Below are 17283 nucleotides of genomic sequence, written 5' to 3' on the forward strand. Positions count from 1 at the left end.
TTTTCGTTCCTACCCTCACCTATGGTCATGAAGGCTGGGTCATGACCGAAAGAACGAGATCCAGGGTACAAGCGGTTAAAATGGGTTTCCTCAGGAGGGTGGCTGGCGTCTCCCTTAGAGATAGGGTGAGAAGCTCAGTCATCCGTGAGGAGCTCGGAGTAGAGCCGCTGCTCCTTTGCGTCGAAAGGAGCCAGTTGAGGTGGTTCGGGCATCTGGTAAGGATGCCCCCTGGGCGCCTCCCTAGGGAGGTGTTCCAGGCACGTCCAGCTGGGAGGAGGCCTCGGGGAAGACCCAGGACTAGGTGGAGGGATTATATCTCCAACCTGGCCTGGGAACGCCTCGGGATCCCCCAGTCGGAGCTGGTTAATGTTGCTCGGGAAAGGGAAGTTTGGGGTCCCCTGCCGGAGCTGCTCCCCCCGCGACCCGACACCGGATAAGCGGACGAAGATGGAAGATGGATGGACAATGGTTATGAGGAGCAATATGAGAGAGAAATTCGGTAAGCATGGTTTACGTACATTAAACCACGTTTTTATTCATTAGTAAGCTACAGGACAGCGTCTTTCAAACATGACCTGCGTGAAAGAGAAAAAAAATAAATAATTAATGCCATTGTACCCAGCACTTCTGGAGATGTATTTCCAAATTTGCGTCTGAGTAGAAAGCCAAAGGTGTCCTGACGAGGAGGGAGAGAATCAGGAGCGCCACACCCACTCAGCACAGGACAGACAGATGACAAAACAAAAACACAAGGGAGAGGGAAAACAGACAGACTGGGGAGGCAGCAAGCCAAACCATGACAAAAGTATTCTGATTCTATTTCTGATTCTTAGCTTTAGCACTAGCATCCAGTAAATTGGCAAGGGTAAGAGAATGAGATTATATGGATAGGTAGCCTACACCATGGGTAGTGATCCCTTTCCAATATTATTAAGGTTCGGGAAAACTTTGTAAACTGAAGATCAAGCAAGACCAGAATATTTTAATTATACCAAGGCAGACTGGGGGAAATTCTCTAGCAGATGTGATAGTGGCCTTGATATTGTTAATGCGGAGGGAACAATAGATGAGTGGAACAACAGTTTATGTACAATGATATTAAGTAGAGCATATGAATGCAAGAAAAACCAGGGCATGTGATAAAGTAATGAGAGATAGGAACTATGCTGTACGAGGGTGTATGCTTAACTGGATACAGGACTTTAAAAAAAACAGTAATTCAGGTTGGGGTGTAAGAGGCTTTATTGGATGCCACATGCATTGAAAATGGAACACCACAGGGAAGCGTATTCACTCCGGTGCTCTTCAATGTCATGGTAAATTACATTTTTAAAGACATTGGACCGGGGTTTGTCAGATGATGGAACAGATTGGAAAAGAGGCAGAAATGTCAAACACATAACAGAGAAAATACAGGAGGCATTTAATAAAATAAAAGACTGGGGAAGCAAGTGGTGATTTAAGTATGGACAGGCAATTCAGAGAGTGAAAGAGTTTAAATTATTGGAAGTATTTTGTGATGAAAGGCTGACATGGAAAAAGCATGTAAAAAGCATTGTGAACAAGTGTGAAAAGGTAATGAATGTGATGCTGTCCCTATCAGGAAGTGGGGTGATGGCCAGGATACACAATGGTCAGATTGAGATTAGATTATGTGTGTATATGTTATGGCACGGAAGCTAAATCAGTTCTCAAGAGATTGTAGTGCAGGCAAGAGCATAGAGAGTTGTTTGTGGGGCCTTCCGTACCACCCCAAATCTATCCTTACTTGTAGAAATGGGGGAGACCCCATTGGGAATTAGAAGATGGCAATGCAATATTTATCTAAACTGAGGGGACACCAAGGGGAAAACATATGGAAGCTAGCTTTGGAAAGTGTTGGGAATGTGGAGGAGAAAAAGTGAAGAGGGAATGTTATCTTTAAAGTAAATAAGGAGATGGAGAGGATAGAGTTTGGGGAGGAGGGGGTTGGAGAGGGTTGCCCCTATAGTTCACTGGCCAGCTATACCACCATAGATTTTACCGACACCAGAGATTGATTTTACTATATTAGAGTCAAGAATACCATATAAGGTATGGTGAAATTGTTGGGGAAAGGCTAAGGAAAACCTGGGGACATTACATCCAAATTTATACAGACGGGGCTCAAGACCCGAAAACTGGGAATTCAGGGTTGGCATTTTACATCCCACATTTGGGGATAATAAAATGTAAGCGACTGTCTGAGGGGTTTTTATATAACAGAGTTGATGGCTATAATATGGGCCCTGCAGTGGGTAGAGGAGGTAAAACCAGGGAGAACAGTGATATGCTCAGACTCTGCATCAATTTTGATGACACTGAAAAGTTTGGAGCCAGCCAGGTCTGATCTCATGGTAGAACTCTTAATACAACATTATTCAGAATTGAGCAGGCAGGAGAGTCAGTTCCTGTGGGTGCCAGCCCATGTGGGGATAGAGGGGTGTGTGCTTGCTGAAGGGGCAGCAAAAAGGGCATTAAAAAGGGAGGCTGACTTGAGACTTTGACTTTGGTCAACTGAGTGTAGGTCCTTCATTAATAAAAGCATCATGTGGCAGGAGGAGTGGACAAGGGTAAAGAAGGGGCCGCATTATTACAGCATTCAGAAAAGTGTGATAAAGGGCCATTGCTATTTGGGGAAGGAAAGAAGACATACAGTTATGATGACTAGGCTGAAGCTGGGGCATTGTGGATTGGCATGGGACTTGAAAAAAATAGGAAAGCATGAAGATGGGCTTTGTGGAACATGTAAAATTTCCCTTGGGATGAATAAAGTATCTATCTATCTATCTATCTATCTATCTATCTATCTATCTATCTATCTATCTATCTATCTATCTATCTATCTATCTATCTATCTATCTATCTATCTATCTATTTATGTTTTTATATATCTATTTATCTAAACAACAACAGACATAAACATCTACTAATGGAATGCACTGGATTTACAGAAGAAAGAGACTGTATGCAGCAGTGAAAAGCCTGGACACAAAAACAATATCATTGAAAAACCTCTTAAATCCTACAGAGAACCAACCTGGGACCATTAAAGCTGTCCTAGAATTCATCAAGACAACCGAATTTTCCTGTGGAAATAGGATACTAAATGGGAATATATGTTGCCCTGTGGGTGGCAGCAATGTGCCGTAAAGGCATCTATACTGCCGGAAATTAAAAGAAGAAGAAGAGTCCATGGTGTTTTTGGATGGATGGCCTGCTCTGGATCTAGCTAGCCTGTCAAAACTGCATTCAAACGAGAGCAACGTGGGATAAAGTCAGTGGACTGTGCTTTAAATCTTGTTGTGTAAAATATATTGGATTACGAGATAAATGGAGTAGCCTGTAACTAATAGCTAATACAATAGCTTTACTAACGTTACCTCGCTATTAGCAAGGCTACATCAGTAACCTACAAGAAGGCATAGCTATACTCGCTAATGTAAGATAGTGGTCAATAATAATAAACAATTCCAATGTATGGTAACGTTAGATACAAAACTCGTTAGTAACATTACGGTACATTGGCGTATGGAAAGCATAAGTGTGTCTTTGTCACTGTCAAACACTAGCTAGCTAATTTAGCTAATATGTGATACTAACGTTAAACTTAAAGGTGAATTAGCAAAGTTAGCTACTTCTATCTTAAAATACATACAAGTTATTTCAAATTCAAGAATTATGAATTGGTGTGTTGGTGTTTCAGGTGCACAGTAATGTTATATATAGTTTCATTGACGATGTTTGTTACATTTACCAACTTAATCTCCCGTAAACGGTTCGTTGACAGAGCAGTGAATGCATCACTGTTAGCATACAACTAACAGCTGTCAGCGTGCTAACCGCTAACGTTAACTAACCAGTAACTAGTGTCAACGTTAAATGGCAGGCTAGCAAAACAGCTAACAACAACAACGAGATTAGCTTACATTAATTTAGTGATTTGGTTGGTAAAAACGAACATTGAACTATATTTGCTACTACGTAGCTAAATGTCTTCTTAATCTCTAACGTTATATTTTCCAGTAGCGTTAACGTTAGCTAGCTAGCTAAGTGTTAATGTAACATTAGCTACATTAGTTTAAAGTTAGCTCTTCTCCCTGCAGTAATGTTACCTTGCTCTGTTCAAAAGCCAGATCACACACGAAATACGGGGTAGGTACACGCTTCTCGGATATAATATAGAAATGTGGTACAGTTTTTGCAGAGGTGCTTTTACGTTGTTTCTGGCTCAATTCTGGCTACAGCTGATGTACGAAATGTCCCTTGATATCAATGATAGCTCAAATTTCAGTTAAGACTCGCACTGTTTGCCGTTGCGTCGAATAATTGTATTGGTTTAGAACGGCATTATGTGAGCCGATGTTAAATGTTGACATAACTGCAGTACAATGTGTTTTATATATGCTGACATGGGATATGATCAACCATAGCCATCATAAGTGAGTTATGTTTTCACGTGCGGCTAAATAATGCAGATTACATTTTTATGTTTATAAATAGTTTTTTAGTATCCTAGTTTAGTAAGATGTTTCGTCCATATGAGTGTCAATTCAATTTTAGTCAATTTTATCCATCTGTTAAGATGTCACTATTAGATAACAATTACCATAAACTAGGGCTGGACATTAAATCGTTATTGGGTAAATGTGTAAATGTATGACGATATCTAGCCTCATATGAGGCTAGATATCGTCATACATTTTGGACATCTCAATATGACCCAAGTCATAGACCCAAGTGTTGTTTTTTCCTGGTTTTAAAGGGTACATTCCAGTAAAGTGATGTCATTTTCTGACTGTTCAAGCTGTTCTATTATTTGCCTTTACCCACTTAGTCATTGTATTCACATTACTAACGATTATTTATCAAAAATCTCATTGTGTAAATATTTTGTCAAAGCAGCAATATCGGCGAAATATTGAAATCGATATATTTGGTTAAAAATGTGATATTTGATTTTCTCCATATCGCCAGCTCTACCATAACTAAGAGTGTTATGTTGTTATACTTAAATACTTAATTTGAATGTGTTTCACATTTCTGCTATTTAAATGTTGTTATTTCCATTTAAGTCAGGGGTGATCTATTTTACATTTATTGTTATGATTCATATTAGTGAGTAGAGATGCACCGATTACAACTTTCTAGGCCGATTCCGATTTTCTTTGAGTTAGAACATAGAACAGAACATTTTGCATTTTGCATAGAACATGTTTTGAACAGGTAATGGATCACTATAAAATAGAACTATATAAATTACTCCTGGTGTGGGAAATTCACACACATCTAAAGTGCAATGTCAGAACCATTTCCTTCTTTTCACATCCAATATCCAACTTAATATAATAAATATGGCCTTGCAATAAAGATATTTCTCAAAACACACACGCAGGCCTGTTTGAACGTCAACAGTAACGTTACCTGAAAACATAAACGTCACCACTCATTTTACACACACAGTTTAGCAACAAACTAAACGCTGGGGGAAGATTACTATGTTTTTAATGTTGGTTTTGAGCGGTATGCATCCCCACTAACCTGGAAAGCGTTTTAAACAGTAACGTTAATACAGCGTGTCGGAGGAATACAGCATCTTTTATTTATTTTTTTTAAATACAGCATCTCTTGCAGCCGGATGTCAGAGGCAGAGGGACAGTCACTGCAGCGTTCGCTAATGTTAGCTTCTTGTCTCATCTGGGATCTGATAGTAACAGTAAATTCATCAAAGTCAGTGTGCCCAATGCTATTTTCCAATAAACTGTAGCTGTCAAATTTCACGGGACCCGCGGTTTTCATGTTCCACTTTTTCAGCCTAAGAGGGGAGAGAGAGCGGCTGAGATCAGTACAGCAGACGGCTCTGCAGAGCCGTGTATAATTATGACTTTATAACATTTCATAAACAGCTGATTGAGCGGCGGTGCTGATCTTGCGCAAGGCTGACAGCAGCCGATTTCTTTAATGGCTACCTGCATCAGACAGTGCAGAAGAAGACACCCTATCAGACAGCCGAAGCTCTGTTTGTCAGCAGAAAACAAGCAACTGAAGAGCATCAGATGTCAACGTAGTGATGCATCAAAAAAATATTTTTTCCTTAATGTGAACACTGCAGACATGTTTTTACCTATGCCATGCGACGCCCGTGTGCATTTCACCGGCATGAAATCGACATATGTCAGACTGACCTGCCACTTGCCGGTCATGGCCGAACATGTGAAAATCAGCCAATTCCGGTCACTGGCCGGTCAATCAGTGCATCTCTATTAGTGAGAGTTCTTGTGTACTTGTGAAATGTCATCTTTTGTGGCCAGCTAGCACTGTCTGTTGTAATTTATTTTAGTTACGGAGGAAGTTCTGTGTGAAGCCTCCGCAGAGCCATAAATCAGCCTTTACTTGCTATACCAGACCCACCCCATGCATACACACGCATGCTATTCTCTTAAGAGATAAGCTAGAATGACGCACCAGTGCGCAAGTATAAACCTCAGGCCACTTACCTAGGCTATGGCGTAGTCTCTGCGTAGAGCCCCCGCAGAACCATACATTCCGCTTTAGTCTGTGGCCCAACAGGTAAATTAGGTCTCCAAGCTAACGTTAGTGAAAGTGTTGACATTTGGAAGCATCAAACATGCATTTTAGATGAATGAGATGAGAGTACATCCAGTTGTTCCTCTTCTGTTTGCTCAGAGCCGTTACAGAGTATGTACGGGACATTGTGATTGAGTCTGTACACAAGTTAGAATTTTGCCCAGACCCCCAGTCAACATAGTGGCCATCAGTGGAATAGCAACTCCTGGCCCGTCATGTGATGCCTTCTGGCCCAAAAAGACTTTTCCCATAGACTTACAAGAGACATCGGTGGCTAATTTTCTTTGAGCGTCGCAACCCCCGCAAAATTACTTGTTTACTGTCAGAATTTGATCCATTTGGTTCGATGACATTTGGAAAGTCTAAAAGAGCTGCATGATTCAATCATTTAATCCCCATTCAAGTTGGCGCAGTGCCAAACCAGAAGTAGCCAGCTTGGCTGGCGGAGGTCTCACTTTACACAGCAGTGGCCAGTGGTGAGGGAAGAGGCGAGGGAGAGCAGCGTCTGATAGGGCAGAGAGCTACGGTCTCTCTTTGACAGACTGCAAATAAATTATAACATGTATATACATTAGATTTAACATTTGGTTCATTATTATTGTTTGGTGTATTTGCTTTTCTCACAAATATTTTAGGAATTGAGTTTCAGTCTGTATGGTCGATAAACAGTTGAACATAAACATGCTATGGCGTATGTTATTTAGAATCAAGAGGAGACGCTAACATTTTCAATGCTAATTTCCATCTGTTGTCCCTGGGCATGTGTACAGTGCACATATAATAATGTAAAAATTATATTTCCACATAACACTAATAGAGACACCTGTAGAGGGCAGCCGCAACGCTAACGGCAGTAAGATAACATTTGCTGATCTGGCATGATAGTGTCAGCTCTAATTCATTCAGATTCCCGGGGCTGATCCAGCTGGTAAATTTGCTAGCTTGCCGTTTTGCAAATTACTTAATTAGCTAACATTACGAATCAACCAACGGCAGATACACGCAGCGTAGTTAAGTTACAGCTTGCTCGCTAACCAGGCACTTAACACTTAAATATAATTAAATTCTGTGGGAAACTTCATTAGAATAACATGACATAAATTAATAAATGCTTCTAAACGTAATGTGAATGAAACTTTAATACATTACCTGTAACAGTACAGTACAGTTAAGAGTAATTTTTAAAGGTCCCATGGCATGAAAATGTCACTTTGAGTTTTTTTAACATTAATATGAGTTCCCCCAGCCTACCTATGGTCCCCCAGTGGCTAGAAATGGCGATATGTGTAAACCAAGCCCTGGGTATCCTGCTCTGCCTTTTGAGAAAATGAAAGCTCAGATGGGCCGATCTGGAATCTGCTCCTTATGAGGTCATAAGGAGCAAGGTCTCCCCTTTCTCTGCTTTGCCTGCCCAGAAAATGTGGCCCGCCCATGAGAAAGCGAGACATCATGGCTTGCAAACAACCAAAGTGGCAGTTGGTCAAGGCCACACCCCCACCCTCCACCTTACCCCCCCTCTCTCCTCCTCAATAGCATTTAAAACTACACAGACAGAAATGGCACATCCTAAGGAAAGCTCATTGTGGGACTGGCTCTAGTGGCTGTAATTCTGCACCAAGGCTGAATTTTGGAAAAGAGACTTCAGTACAGTATTAGGGGACCACTGAGGCCTATATAAAGGCATCGAAAAAGCAGCATGCCATGCAACCTTTAATAGGCAATAGTGGTTGTTTAACAACGAAGGCAACTCTAATGTTCCCACCTACTTCAAGATGTCATCAGTCGTCATTAGTCACTAATCACACTGATTCAAATTCACCCTCTGCAATTGCTGTTTTTGAAAGTATTTGAAGATGGTCCTTGATTTTCTTTGTACTGCTTGTTTCATTCAGCAGGTGCTGTTCTGGTTTGATAACTGTAACTAAGACTTGAACAGGCCAAACGAGAAATCCACTGTTCCCCTCCCCGACCTTCTGTTCCTGACCCTCACATCTTTCACCATGAATGAAGTTAATATAGTCAGAGAGGGCTGGCTTCACAAAAGAGGTAAGGGGCATTAGGATCAGTATGGTATTATTATGCAAATAATTTACAGTGAAAGAGGTTTGGCACTACAAGTGTATTGACTGGAAACCCATTGGTTACCCACATTTACTTTAATTGTTAAATATAAATGTCAGATTGAGCTAAACACTTCATCTTAAATGCCAGTTATTATAGTACTCAAAATTGCATCCCCTTTTGTGACCAAGGTGAATATATCAAAACATGGAGGCCCAGGTATTTTATCCTGAAGAGTGACGGTTCCTTCATTGGCTACAAGGAGAAGCCTGATCTAAACGACCAGACTTCACCACCACTCAACAACTTCTCAGTGGCAGGTCAGTCCTCCTGATGGAAAAACAACTCTGAAAAATTGCCTTTTCTAACTCTAAAACTAGCCAAAAATGACATCTATCTATAAATTGTCTGTCTGTCTGTTATGCGCATATCTCTTGAACCATTAGTCCGATTGATTTCAAACTTCACAGGTGTGCTACGGGCACGAGTAAATATATATATATATATATATATATATATATATATACATACATACATACATACATACATACATACATACATACATACACACACACAGGGCTTGACATTAACTTTTTGAGGCACTTGTCCTTCGGACAAGTACATTTACGTTTCACTTGTCCATGCACAAAAGTCACTTGTCCGGGTAAAGAGTCATCATTTTATACAAAAAAATTGTTTTGCTAATGCATGCATATAATATAATAATGCAAACTGTTGAAAGCATCCAAACATTATCAGCATTAATAAAATTCAGTTGAAACAGTAGAAACAAACGTGTCCCGACAATAGATTTCCCATTCAACAAGAAAAAAGGATCTCCAGACTCCATAGTACAAAGTAATATGTTGCACGCCGGTGTGCAGAAGTTAATATATTGAGATTCTAAGTCAGTATTTTAAAGGTTTGTCATTACTTTCAGATTCCTAGTCAATATTCTAAGTTACTAAGTCAATATATTGAGATACTAAGTCGATATTTTGGGATAAGTCAATATATTGAGATACTAAGTCAGTATTTTGAGATACTAAGTCAATATATTGAGATTCTAAAGCAATATTTTACATTTTCTCAATACTTTGAGATTCTTAGTTTATATTCTGAGATACTAAGTCAATATTTTGACCAGACGTAGTGGTGACTTAAACTTGAACTTATACTATATCTAAAATAATTTTGTAGACATAACAATGGATTTTGCCACTAAATGTTGGTGTTAACTATTTTTTTTAATACAATTTCCCTAATTTCTACCCAGCAGAGGCTGATTTAGAGATCCTTTAAAAGCTGTAGCTACTTTACAGTTGATTATTACCTGATATTTAATCCGCATGTTATTTATTTGTTTAAAAAAGGAGCACAAAAAAACGACATTATAGAACAAAACGACCACTGTATTGGAAAAGGGTATTTTACAACAACTTTTAATGCAGCACGAGTATGGCGAGGCCAATTTCAAGTGAACGCAACATGTGTGTTTTTCCGACAACAGCAACTACAACGTCATACGTTCCTCTCCAGTGAAATACAGACAGACACACTTTTACACCGTTTAGCTGTCAGCATTTTAACCATGTTTACTCTAGCTGCTAGTTAACGGTAGGCTAACGTTACCTGCTGCCAAGTGTAGTGTTTACTAGCGTGACATGCGGCGATGTTTAGGTTCCCTCGTTTTCGGAGCATCAGAGAGAAGTGCAGGCATTTCAGTGGCACCAAAATCTGCGTTGCAATTCGGTCCGGTAGATCAGTGGTTCCCAACCTGGGGTCCGGGCACCCCCAGGGGGGGCGGCAAAGATCACAGGGGGGGCGCAAGTCTTTATCTGGTTTGAGGTTGAGGGAAAAAAAATATATATATTTGCACATGTTAAACAAATTGTGATAATACACTACAATATATAATGTATACAAAAGTATTTTGTTGTATCCTCGTTTTTCCTGCCGCCACGGCATCACTATTTTATAAATGAAACATGGAAGAGAATCTTAACCGTGCTGATAACTCCTCTGTATCAAAAAAGAAAGTAAGGCTCTATCTGGAGAGTTACCTCAACTTTGGTTTCGGGGGGGCTCAGCTTTTCTTAGACATGAGTAGGGGGGGCACCAAGGAAAAAAGGTTGGGAACCACTGCGGTAGATAACGGTCGTTATGGCACCGGTGCCGTATTAGCACCGGGTCTCTCGTTTTCTGTCAGCGATGTGGTGAAGAGGTAACGTTAAGGCGGAGTTAGCAAGCTAACGTTAGCTAACTAACACCGGCAGGTTCACCGTGCTTTCATGCTGCATTGCTTACAGAGAATGAGCTGAACAGCGGGCTGGGTCTAACGTTAGCGGCCCGCTGACCGACTACCGCTGGGTCCGCTGCCCGGGATTGCGGGGGAAAAATTGTATCGTTTCAAATTGGAAACATAGACGTAATGAGTGGCACATAACGTGAACTTACATGGCATTTTATTTTGTTTGAGTTTTAACTTGTCCAGTGGGGCAAGTAAATTTCTCTTCCACTTGCCCTACAAAAAATCCACTTGTCCCGGACAAGCGGACAAGCCTTAATGTCGAGCCCTGTGTGTGTGTGTGTGTGTGTGTGTGTGTGTGTGCGGCCACTCCTTCTCTTGCACTGCACACTGACAGAGCACAGCGCAGGACCAGAGACACAGAGGGTCGAAGAAAGTAGCGCAGCTTTGGCAGCGTTACCACCTTTGACTCTTCCTGCTTCCAACGTTAGCTACATGATTGCTGAATATACCAAACTTACTTTTCTTCACTTTCCTGGAGCACGAGCGGATAGCTGAAAGGAACATCGCGACTGTTGTGTGGAATATGATTGGCAAAAAAAAGGCGCTGCGCTTTTCCGTGTCTATTTTTTCGCTAAGAGGAAACTCAACAAAAAAGCATTTGCCAACACTAAATATCAAACAAAAGCCAGACACTATATACTAATAAATTGCTGTGAGCTGTAGCCTACATTCACCACTTCTAACCAGAGGCAGAATATAAAGTAATCTCAGAGATTATTCCTTCACAGTGAAATGCGAGAAAATCTCAGTTGAACCGGGCAAACACAGCAGTTTTCATCAGACTCTCCCCGGGTTAATTAAGTATACTGTTAACTAATACCAAAATACCCACGCAAATCAAATCCTCATCACCGTTAACTGTCAAGCCACTTAACCTGTATGGAAATTAACACCTCTGCTGAAATCTTAAATTTGTTAACAAACCAACACGAGACAACACCGTATCTCGCTTTCTCTCTCTCTCGCTCTCTCTCTCTCTCGCTCTCTCTCTCTCTGCATGTGCACACACACACACACACACACAGTCCGGTTCTGGTGGTTGATTAATGCAAATATGTGCTGATTAGCTCTCATAACGGACCGGGTGGGTAGCGCACTGCCATGAGTCCATGACGCTAATGTCTGGTTACTCCACGTTGTCATTGTGATATTTTGTGATTACATTCTGAATCTGCAACGTTCTCTTTCAGGTAAATCAGTAAGTTTGTAGTAGGGTATACAGGGGAGTTGCATATGAAGTGGTTTGCGGTCCTTCTGTAAGTAATTTTGGGGTTCAATTTGGTTTTGATGAAATCTACAAGCAGCAATACCACAGGCCAAGCAATGGCCCATTCCAAACAGACACATTTTGAACAGGCACTGCAAATTTTGAGATTTTGAGAGACTGTAGTCACCTCATTCCGCTAGTCATGAGTCCCGACGGCCCTGCCGCCGACCGAACATGTCCGGTCGGCCAAAATGAACGCTGACAGCCCCCCAGACGGACGGCGGCACAGGACACACCGAACAGATTTGAGTCTCTGACCTCGCCAGACTGTCCCACGGCCGATAATCGGCCTGATGTGTCCCAGCGACGATGACGAATAGATTACCGTTGCCTGCTGGCATGGAGAGTTAGCCTGTTCACGCAGGCGCAGAATGGACATGGTAGTTGGCCGTCGGCTTTAGTCTTTACAGTTTGTTTAAGTGCACATTTTTTGATGCAAAATATTCGAAGGCGGTTATTTCGCATTTTCATGTCGTTAATTTGTCAGACCTCCGGTGTGTAACAGACTTAAATTTTGCTTTTCACAGAGTGCCAGTTAATGAAGACTGAAAGACCCCGCCCCAACACATTCGTCATTCGTTGCCTACAGTGGACCACTGTCATTGAACGCACCTTTCACGTGGACAGCAATGAGGAGAGGTAAGAACAGGGTAAAATATTATATCGGGCAAGCTGCCATTTTTCTACTAGGGAAAAATGTCTACTACTTGCTTAACCCTTTAGGCGCCGGGTTTTATTTTTAAAAATACTAGGTTTTGACACCTAAATTTCAGAAGGCTCTGGCTTGAAAATGGTTTGAGATAGAGACAAAGTGTAAATGAAACAAATATTGAGAATGACCTAACGTTTATCTATGGAGTAAATTTTCCCATCTAATTTGCATATTGTGACATCATATGGCGGCGGACATATTGGATTATGTAATTTCCATGAAATACCTGATATTTTGAAAGAGAGTTGAATTTATTTCATCAGATTCCCACCTTCCATCCATTTATGTTGTCCACGTATATCACATGAACAGGGAAAAAGTAAATTATAAGCCAACAGTCATAAACTATTACTACACCACAAAACTCATGTAAACAGTAGGCGTTTTCTTTTCTTAGGTTTTTTTTTTTGGGACGGGGGGAGGGGCTCACGGCAACACCTGCTGCTCGTTGAGCACAGTAATTACAGAGTGATACGTGCTTTCACAAGTCTCCAAACACCACAAAAGTTTCCAATAAAACCAGAAAAAGTCGCTAGTCGCTTTTTGAAAAAAGTCAAGTTTGGATGGGATTTCGTCAAACATTTTGCATTGAAGCATGACGTATTTCTGAGCTAAGGGCTAAGTAGTGGAGTGCTGTGTGTCTCCTCTCTGCTCTGACTGCAGGCTGGGACTGCTGCGCGAGGCTACTGAGAGACTGACCGCCTGTGAGGGCTTTGGACGGGGGAGGGGCTCACGGCAGCACCCGCTGCTTGTTGAGCACAGTAATTGCAGAGTGATAACACTCTATTCGGAGAAAACAGCTGTTTGATTCAGTACCGCGTCGTATCCCTAATTATTTTGTGTAAGAGTGAAGAAACATTTACATTTACACCTGCTCTGTAAGCCAGGGCAAGAATGGCGGCGCATACGTGATTCAATGCAGCCTGGACACGGAGTGCTGTGCGTCTCATCTCTGCTCTGACGGCAGGCTGACCGCCTACGGGCTTTGGACGGGGGAGGGGCTCACGGCAGCACCCGCTGCTTGTTGAGCACAGTAATTGTAGAGTGATATGTGCTTTCATGAGTCTCCAAACACCTCAAAAGTCTCCAATAACACCAGAAAAAGTCGCTAGTTGCTTTTGACAAAAGTCAAGTTTGGATGGGATTTCCTCGAACATTTTGCATTGAAGCATGATGTATTTCTGAGCTAAGGTCTAAGTACAGGATGTCTGCCAACTAGTGGAGGAGAGTATGAATGACATATAACACTCTATTCAGAGAAAACCGCTGTTTTATTCAGTACCGCGTCCTGTCGCAATTTTGCGACTTTGGTGCTTAAAGGTTTAATGGCATTCAGTGGCGTTTCTGTAAAAAAAACTTGGTGTATTAGTTGGACGTTAATGTCTGATAACAGTTGGTATTTTTGCTTCTCAGAGAAGAGTGGATGCGGGCAATCCAGTCAGTGGCAAATAGTCTGAAGATGCGGGAACAAGAGGAGGATGAACCAATGGATATGTTTGGCTCACCCAGCGAAAGCAGCCTGGAGGATATGGAGGTGTTGATGTCCAAGAACCGCTCCAAAGTGGTGAGACGATCAGTTGTTAGGGACTTAGAAGATAGTGAGCTCAAGTTTGAGCTGAACCAAAAGACATTTTGGCATTGTGTAGTTTTTTCTTTGCAAAGACATTTGAAAACACAAAAGATTAAGTTGTATTTTGAGATTTTAACATTACGATACTGTGAAGCCAGCTAAGCAGAACATTGGGTCCATTAACTGCCTCATGATGTCCAATTGCATGCATTATAGTGAGACTATTATAGAGCGTTTCACTGATGTTGGCCAAAAATAACAATAACGCAACAAACTTGCTTAAAGGTTTTGCAAAGCTGACCTCTCCTGGCATGGGAGAACATCTGCTATGCTGAAACATCTGAAAAGGATGCACGATGCCTCTCTGAGGAACACTCATCTCTGTAAAATTTTTATATCGGTTTATTATAATGAGCTCTTTTGAACTGGTTTTCAGACACTTTTTTACATTGTTTTCAGATTTTCATTTAATATATTATTATAAAAAAATTGCAAATATAGCCGCTTAAAGTGATGGTTTGGAGTAATTTCACCCTAGGGTCCTTTGTACCATGACCTCGAGCCAAACACCCCCCAGAAGCTTTTTTCACCTGGGTCGAGCATTGGACGAGTTAGCGTTATCAGCTGAATAGCTTAGCGCAGGGGCTAATGGATCCGAGAGTGTCTCTTAACATTACCCCACTAATAATGCCCGAAAGGATACCAAACTACAAATAGGTTATGCACTCATAAAACGATGGATTGTAAAGTTTGTAAGTACACCAGAAGAGACGAGAAGCCAACAGGCAAGTGTTATTTACATAAACTTCTGGTGTAGTTACAAACTTTACAATCCATCGTTTTATGAGTACATAACCTATTTGTACTAGTGTAGAAGTTTGGTATCATTTCGGGCATTATTAGTGGGGTAATGTACAAGAGACACTCTCGGCTCCATTAGCACCTGCACTAAGCTATTCAGCTGATAACGCTAACTCGTCCAGTGTTCGACCCAGGTGAAAAAAGCTTCTGGGGGGGGGGGTGTTTGGCTCGAGGTCATGGTGCAAAGGACCCTAGGGTGAAATTACTCCGTACCCTCCCTTTAAAGTTTTATTTATGTTTTTATCATTTTTTTTATTTAAAACTCTCAATTAATTTAGATTAGGGAATTATAATTCTGATGTCAGTGTTTTTTCTCCAGTGGAGAGAGGCAGACTATCTGTACATGACTCATACAAGGATCTGGGATGTTATTTAGAGGATCAGTGTGTAGGATTTAGGGGGATGGCAGACTTGGAATATAAACAACTCATTTACAAACAACTTATTATTGCACATTTCAATTTTATGAAAGCTTTTCTGAAAAGATTAGGGAGACGTATGTCTTATTAGTTGTAAAAGAACAACAAATGAACAGTAACAGTACTGTTCATTTGTTGTTCACGGCCTTGAGGAATGCATACTGTATTCCTCAAGGCCGTGAAAGTATATGTGACTTATGAAAGATTTTTTTGAGACTTTTGTTTTAGTTGTACATATCTCTTACAAAATTAGTTAAAATCCTTATCCTTCTCACACCACGGCATTGTGTACATTACAGACAATGAGTGACTTTGAGTACCTGAAGTTGCTTGGAAAGGGGACATTTGGGAAGGTGATTCTGGTCAAAGAAAAGTCGACCGGAGTACATTATGCCATGAAAATACTGCGCAAAGAGGTCATCATAGCCAAGGTAAGTAATTCAATTAAATTGTATTTATAGTATCAAATCATAAGTTAAATCAAGACACTTTAGAAATAGAGACCGCATTCTATAATTTACAAAGACCCAACAATTCCAGTAAGTTGTGTGTGTGTGTGTGTGTGTGTGTGTGTGTGTGTGTGATTTATTCAAGCTGTAGTAGTCATGTATGGCAATATTATGTCAGACTGGAAATTTGCAGACATACACTCTTTTTTGACTGTTGTAAAAAAAAAAAAAAAAAAACTGTTCCTCCCATTCAGTGTGAAAATGGTACGTTTTCTTTCGCTTTTCTGACATCTTCTTCATGAACCGCTGTTGCTTATGTTGTGGCTGCTAGCTCGCCTCAGTCAAGAGTGAGGATGCGTGCGTCTCGTGCAATAATGTGAACTTGTGATAAAGTGAAGTTTGACCGCAGTCGAGGTCAGAGTTTATACGTAATCTATTTTTTGTTTTTAAAGGTGCTGTAGTTAGGATTGTGAAGGTCTTAGCCAAAAATGTTTTACATCGACAACTTCTCAGTCCCTCCCCCCTATCTGCTAAAGCCCATACCGGTCTCCTAAGCCTCTCCCCCCACAAGGGAGAGCTGTGCACGATAGAGCACGTGTGTAGAGGGGGGAAGGGAGGAAATCTATCTGCAGCTCATACGCTATGATATGCGTGTGCCTGAGCCGTGATTGACACGCAGTTAGACACCTCCCCTGGCCGTGATTGGTGCATCTGAACAGGGAGGGTGGTGGATTTTTGCAAATCGCACTAAAGGTGGTGCCAGAGGAGCCAGATTTTTTTTTTTTTCAGATTTTAAATGACCTGCTTCATGTAGTTCTACTGGAACATAGGGTCAGTTTCAGCAAATATGACAAAAAGTTAGTTTTATAAGGCTTACCTACTGCATCTTTAAAATGTTATATGCAATGTTAAACTGTTAAACTCAATTTCTACATTAATGCTATTCTACACTAATAAAAGTGTTATTTTTTTTTTTTTTTTTTATAAATCGGATCATTTTTATTGAGCTCTTTGGTAACTCAAAGTG

General features: G+C 41.0%; 1 protein-coding gene across 3 annotated transcripts in view; it reads left to right on the forward strand.

Annotated features, from left to right (window-relative positions):
* Positions 1–3158: 3158 nt before the first annotated feature.
* The window catches only part of LOC114566492 (RAC-beta serine/threonine-protein kinase), a 36148-nt gene continuing 22023 nt past the window's right edge, over positions 3159–17283 (forward strand). The window contains exons 1-6 of one of the 3 annotated variants that reach the window (XM_028594998.1): positions 3159–3295; positions 8499–8652; positions 8859–8987; positions 12773–12884; positions 14371–14521; positions 16107–16238. In XM_028594998.1, the coding sequence (XP_028450799.1) occupies positions 8607–8652; positions 8859–8987; positions 12773–12884; positions 14371–14521; positions 16107–16238 (570 nt within the window). In that variant the 5' untranslated portion in view covers positions 3159–3295; positions 8499–8606. Of the gene's footprint in view, positions 3296–3324; positions 4174–8498; positions 8653–8858; positions 8988–12772; positions 12885–14370; positions 14522–16106; positions 16239–17283 lie in introns of those variants that run through there. The other 2 variants (XM_028594999.1, XM_028595000.1) reach the window with 2 other exon arrangements.

This window comes from Perca flavescens, chromosome 13 (genome assembly GCF_004354835.1).
Source record: "Perca flavescens isolate YP-PL-M2 chromosome 13, PFLA_1.0, whole genome shotgun sequence".
Lineage (NCBI taxonomy): Eukaryota > Metazoa > Chordata > Actinopteri > Perciformes > Percidae > Perca > Perca flavescens.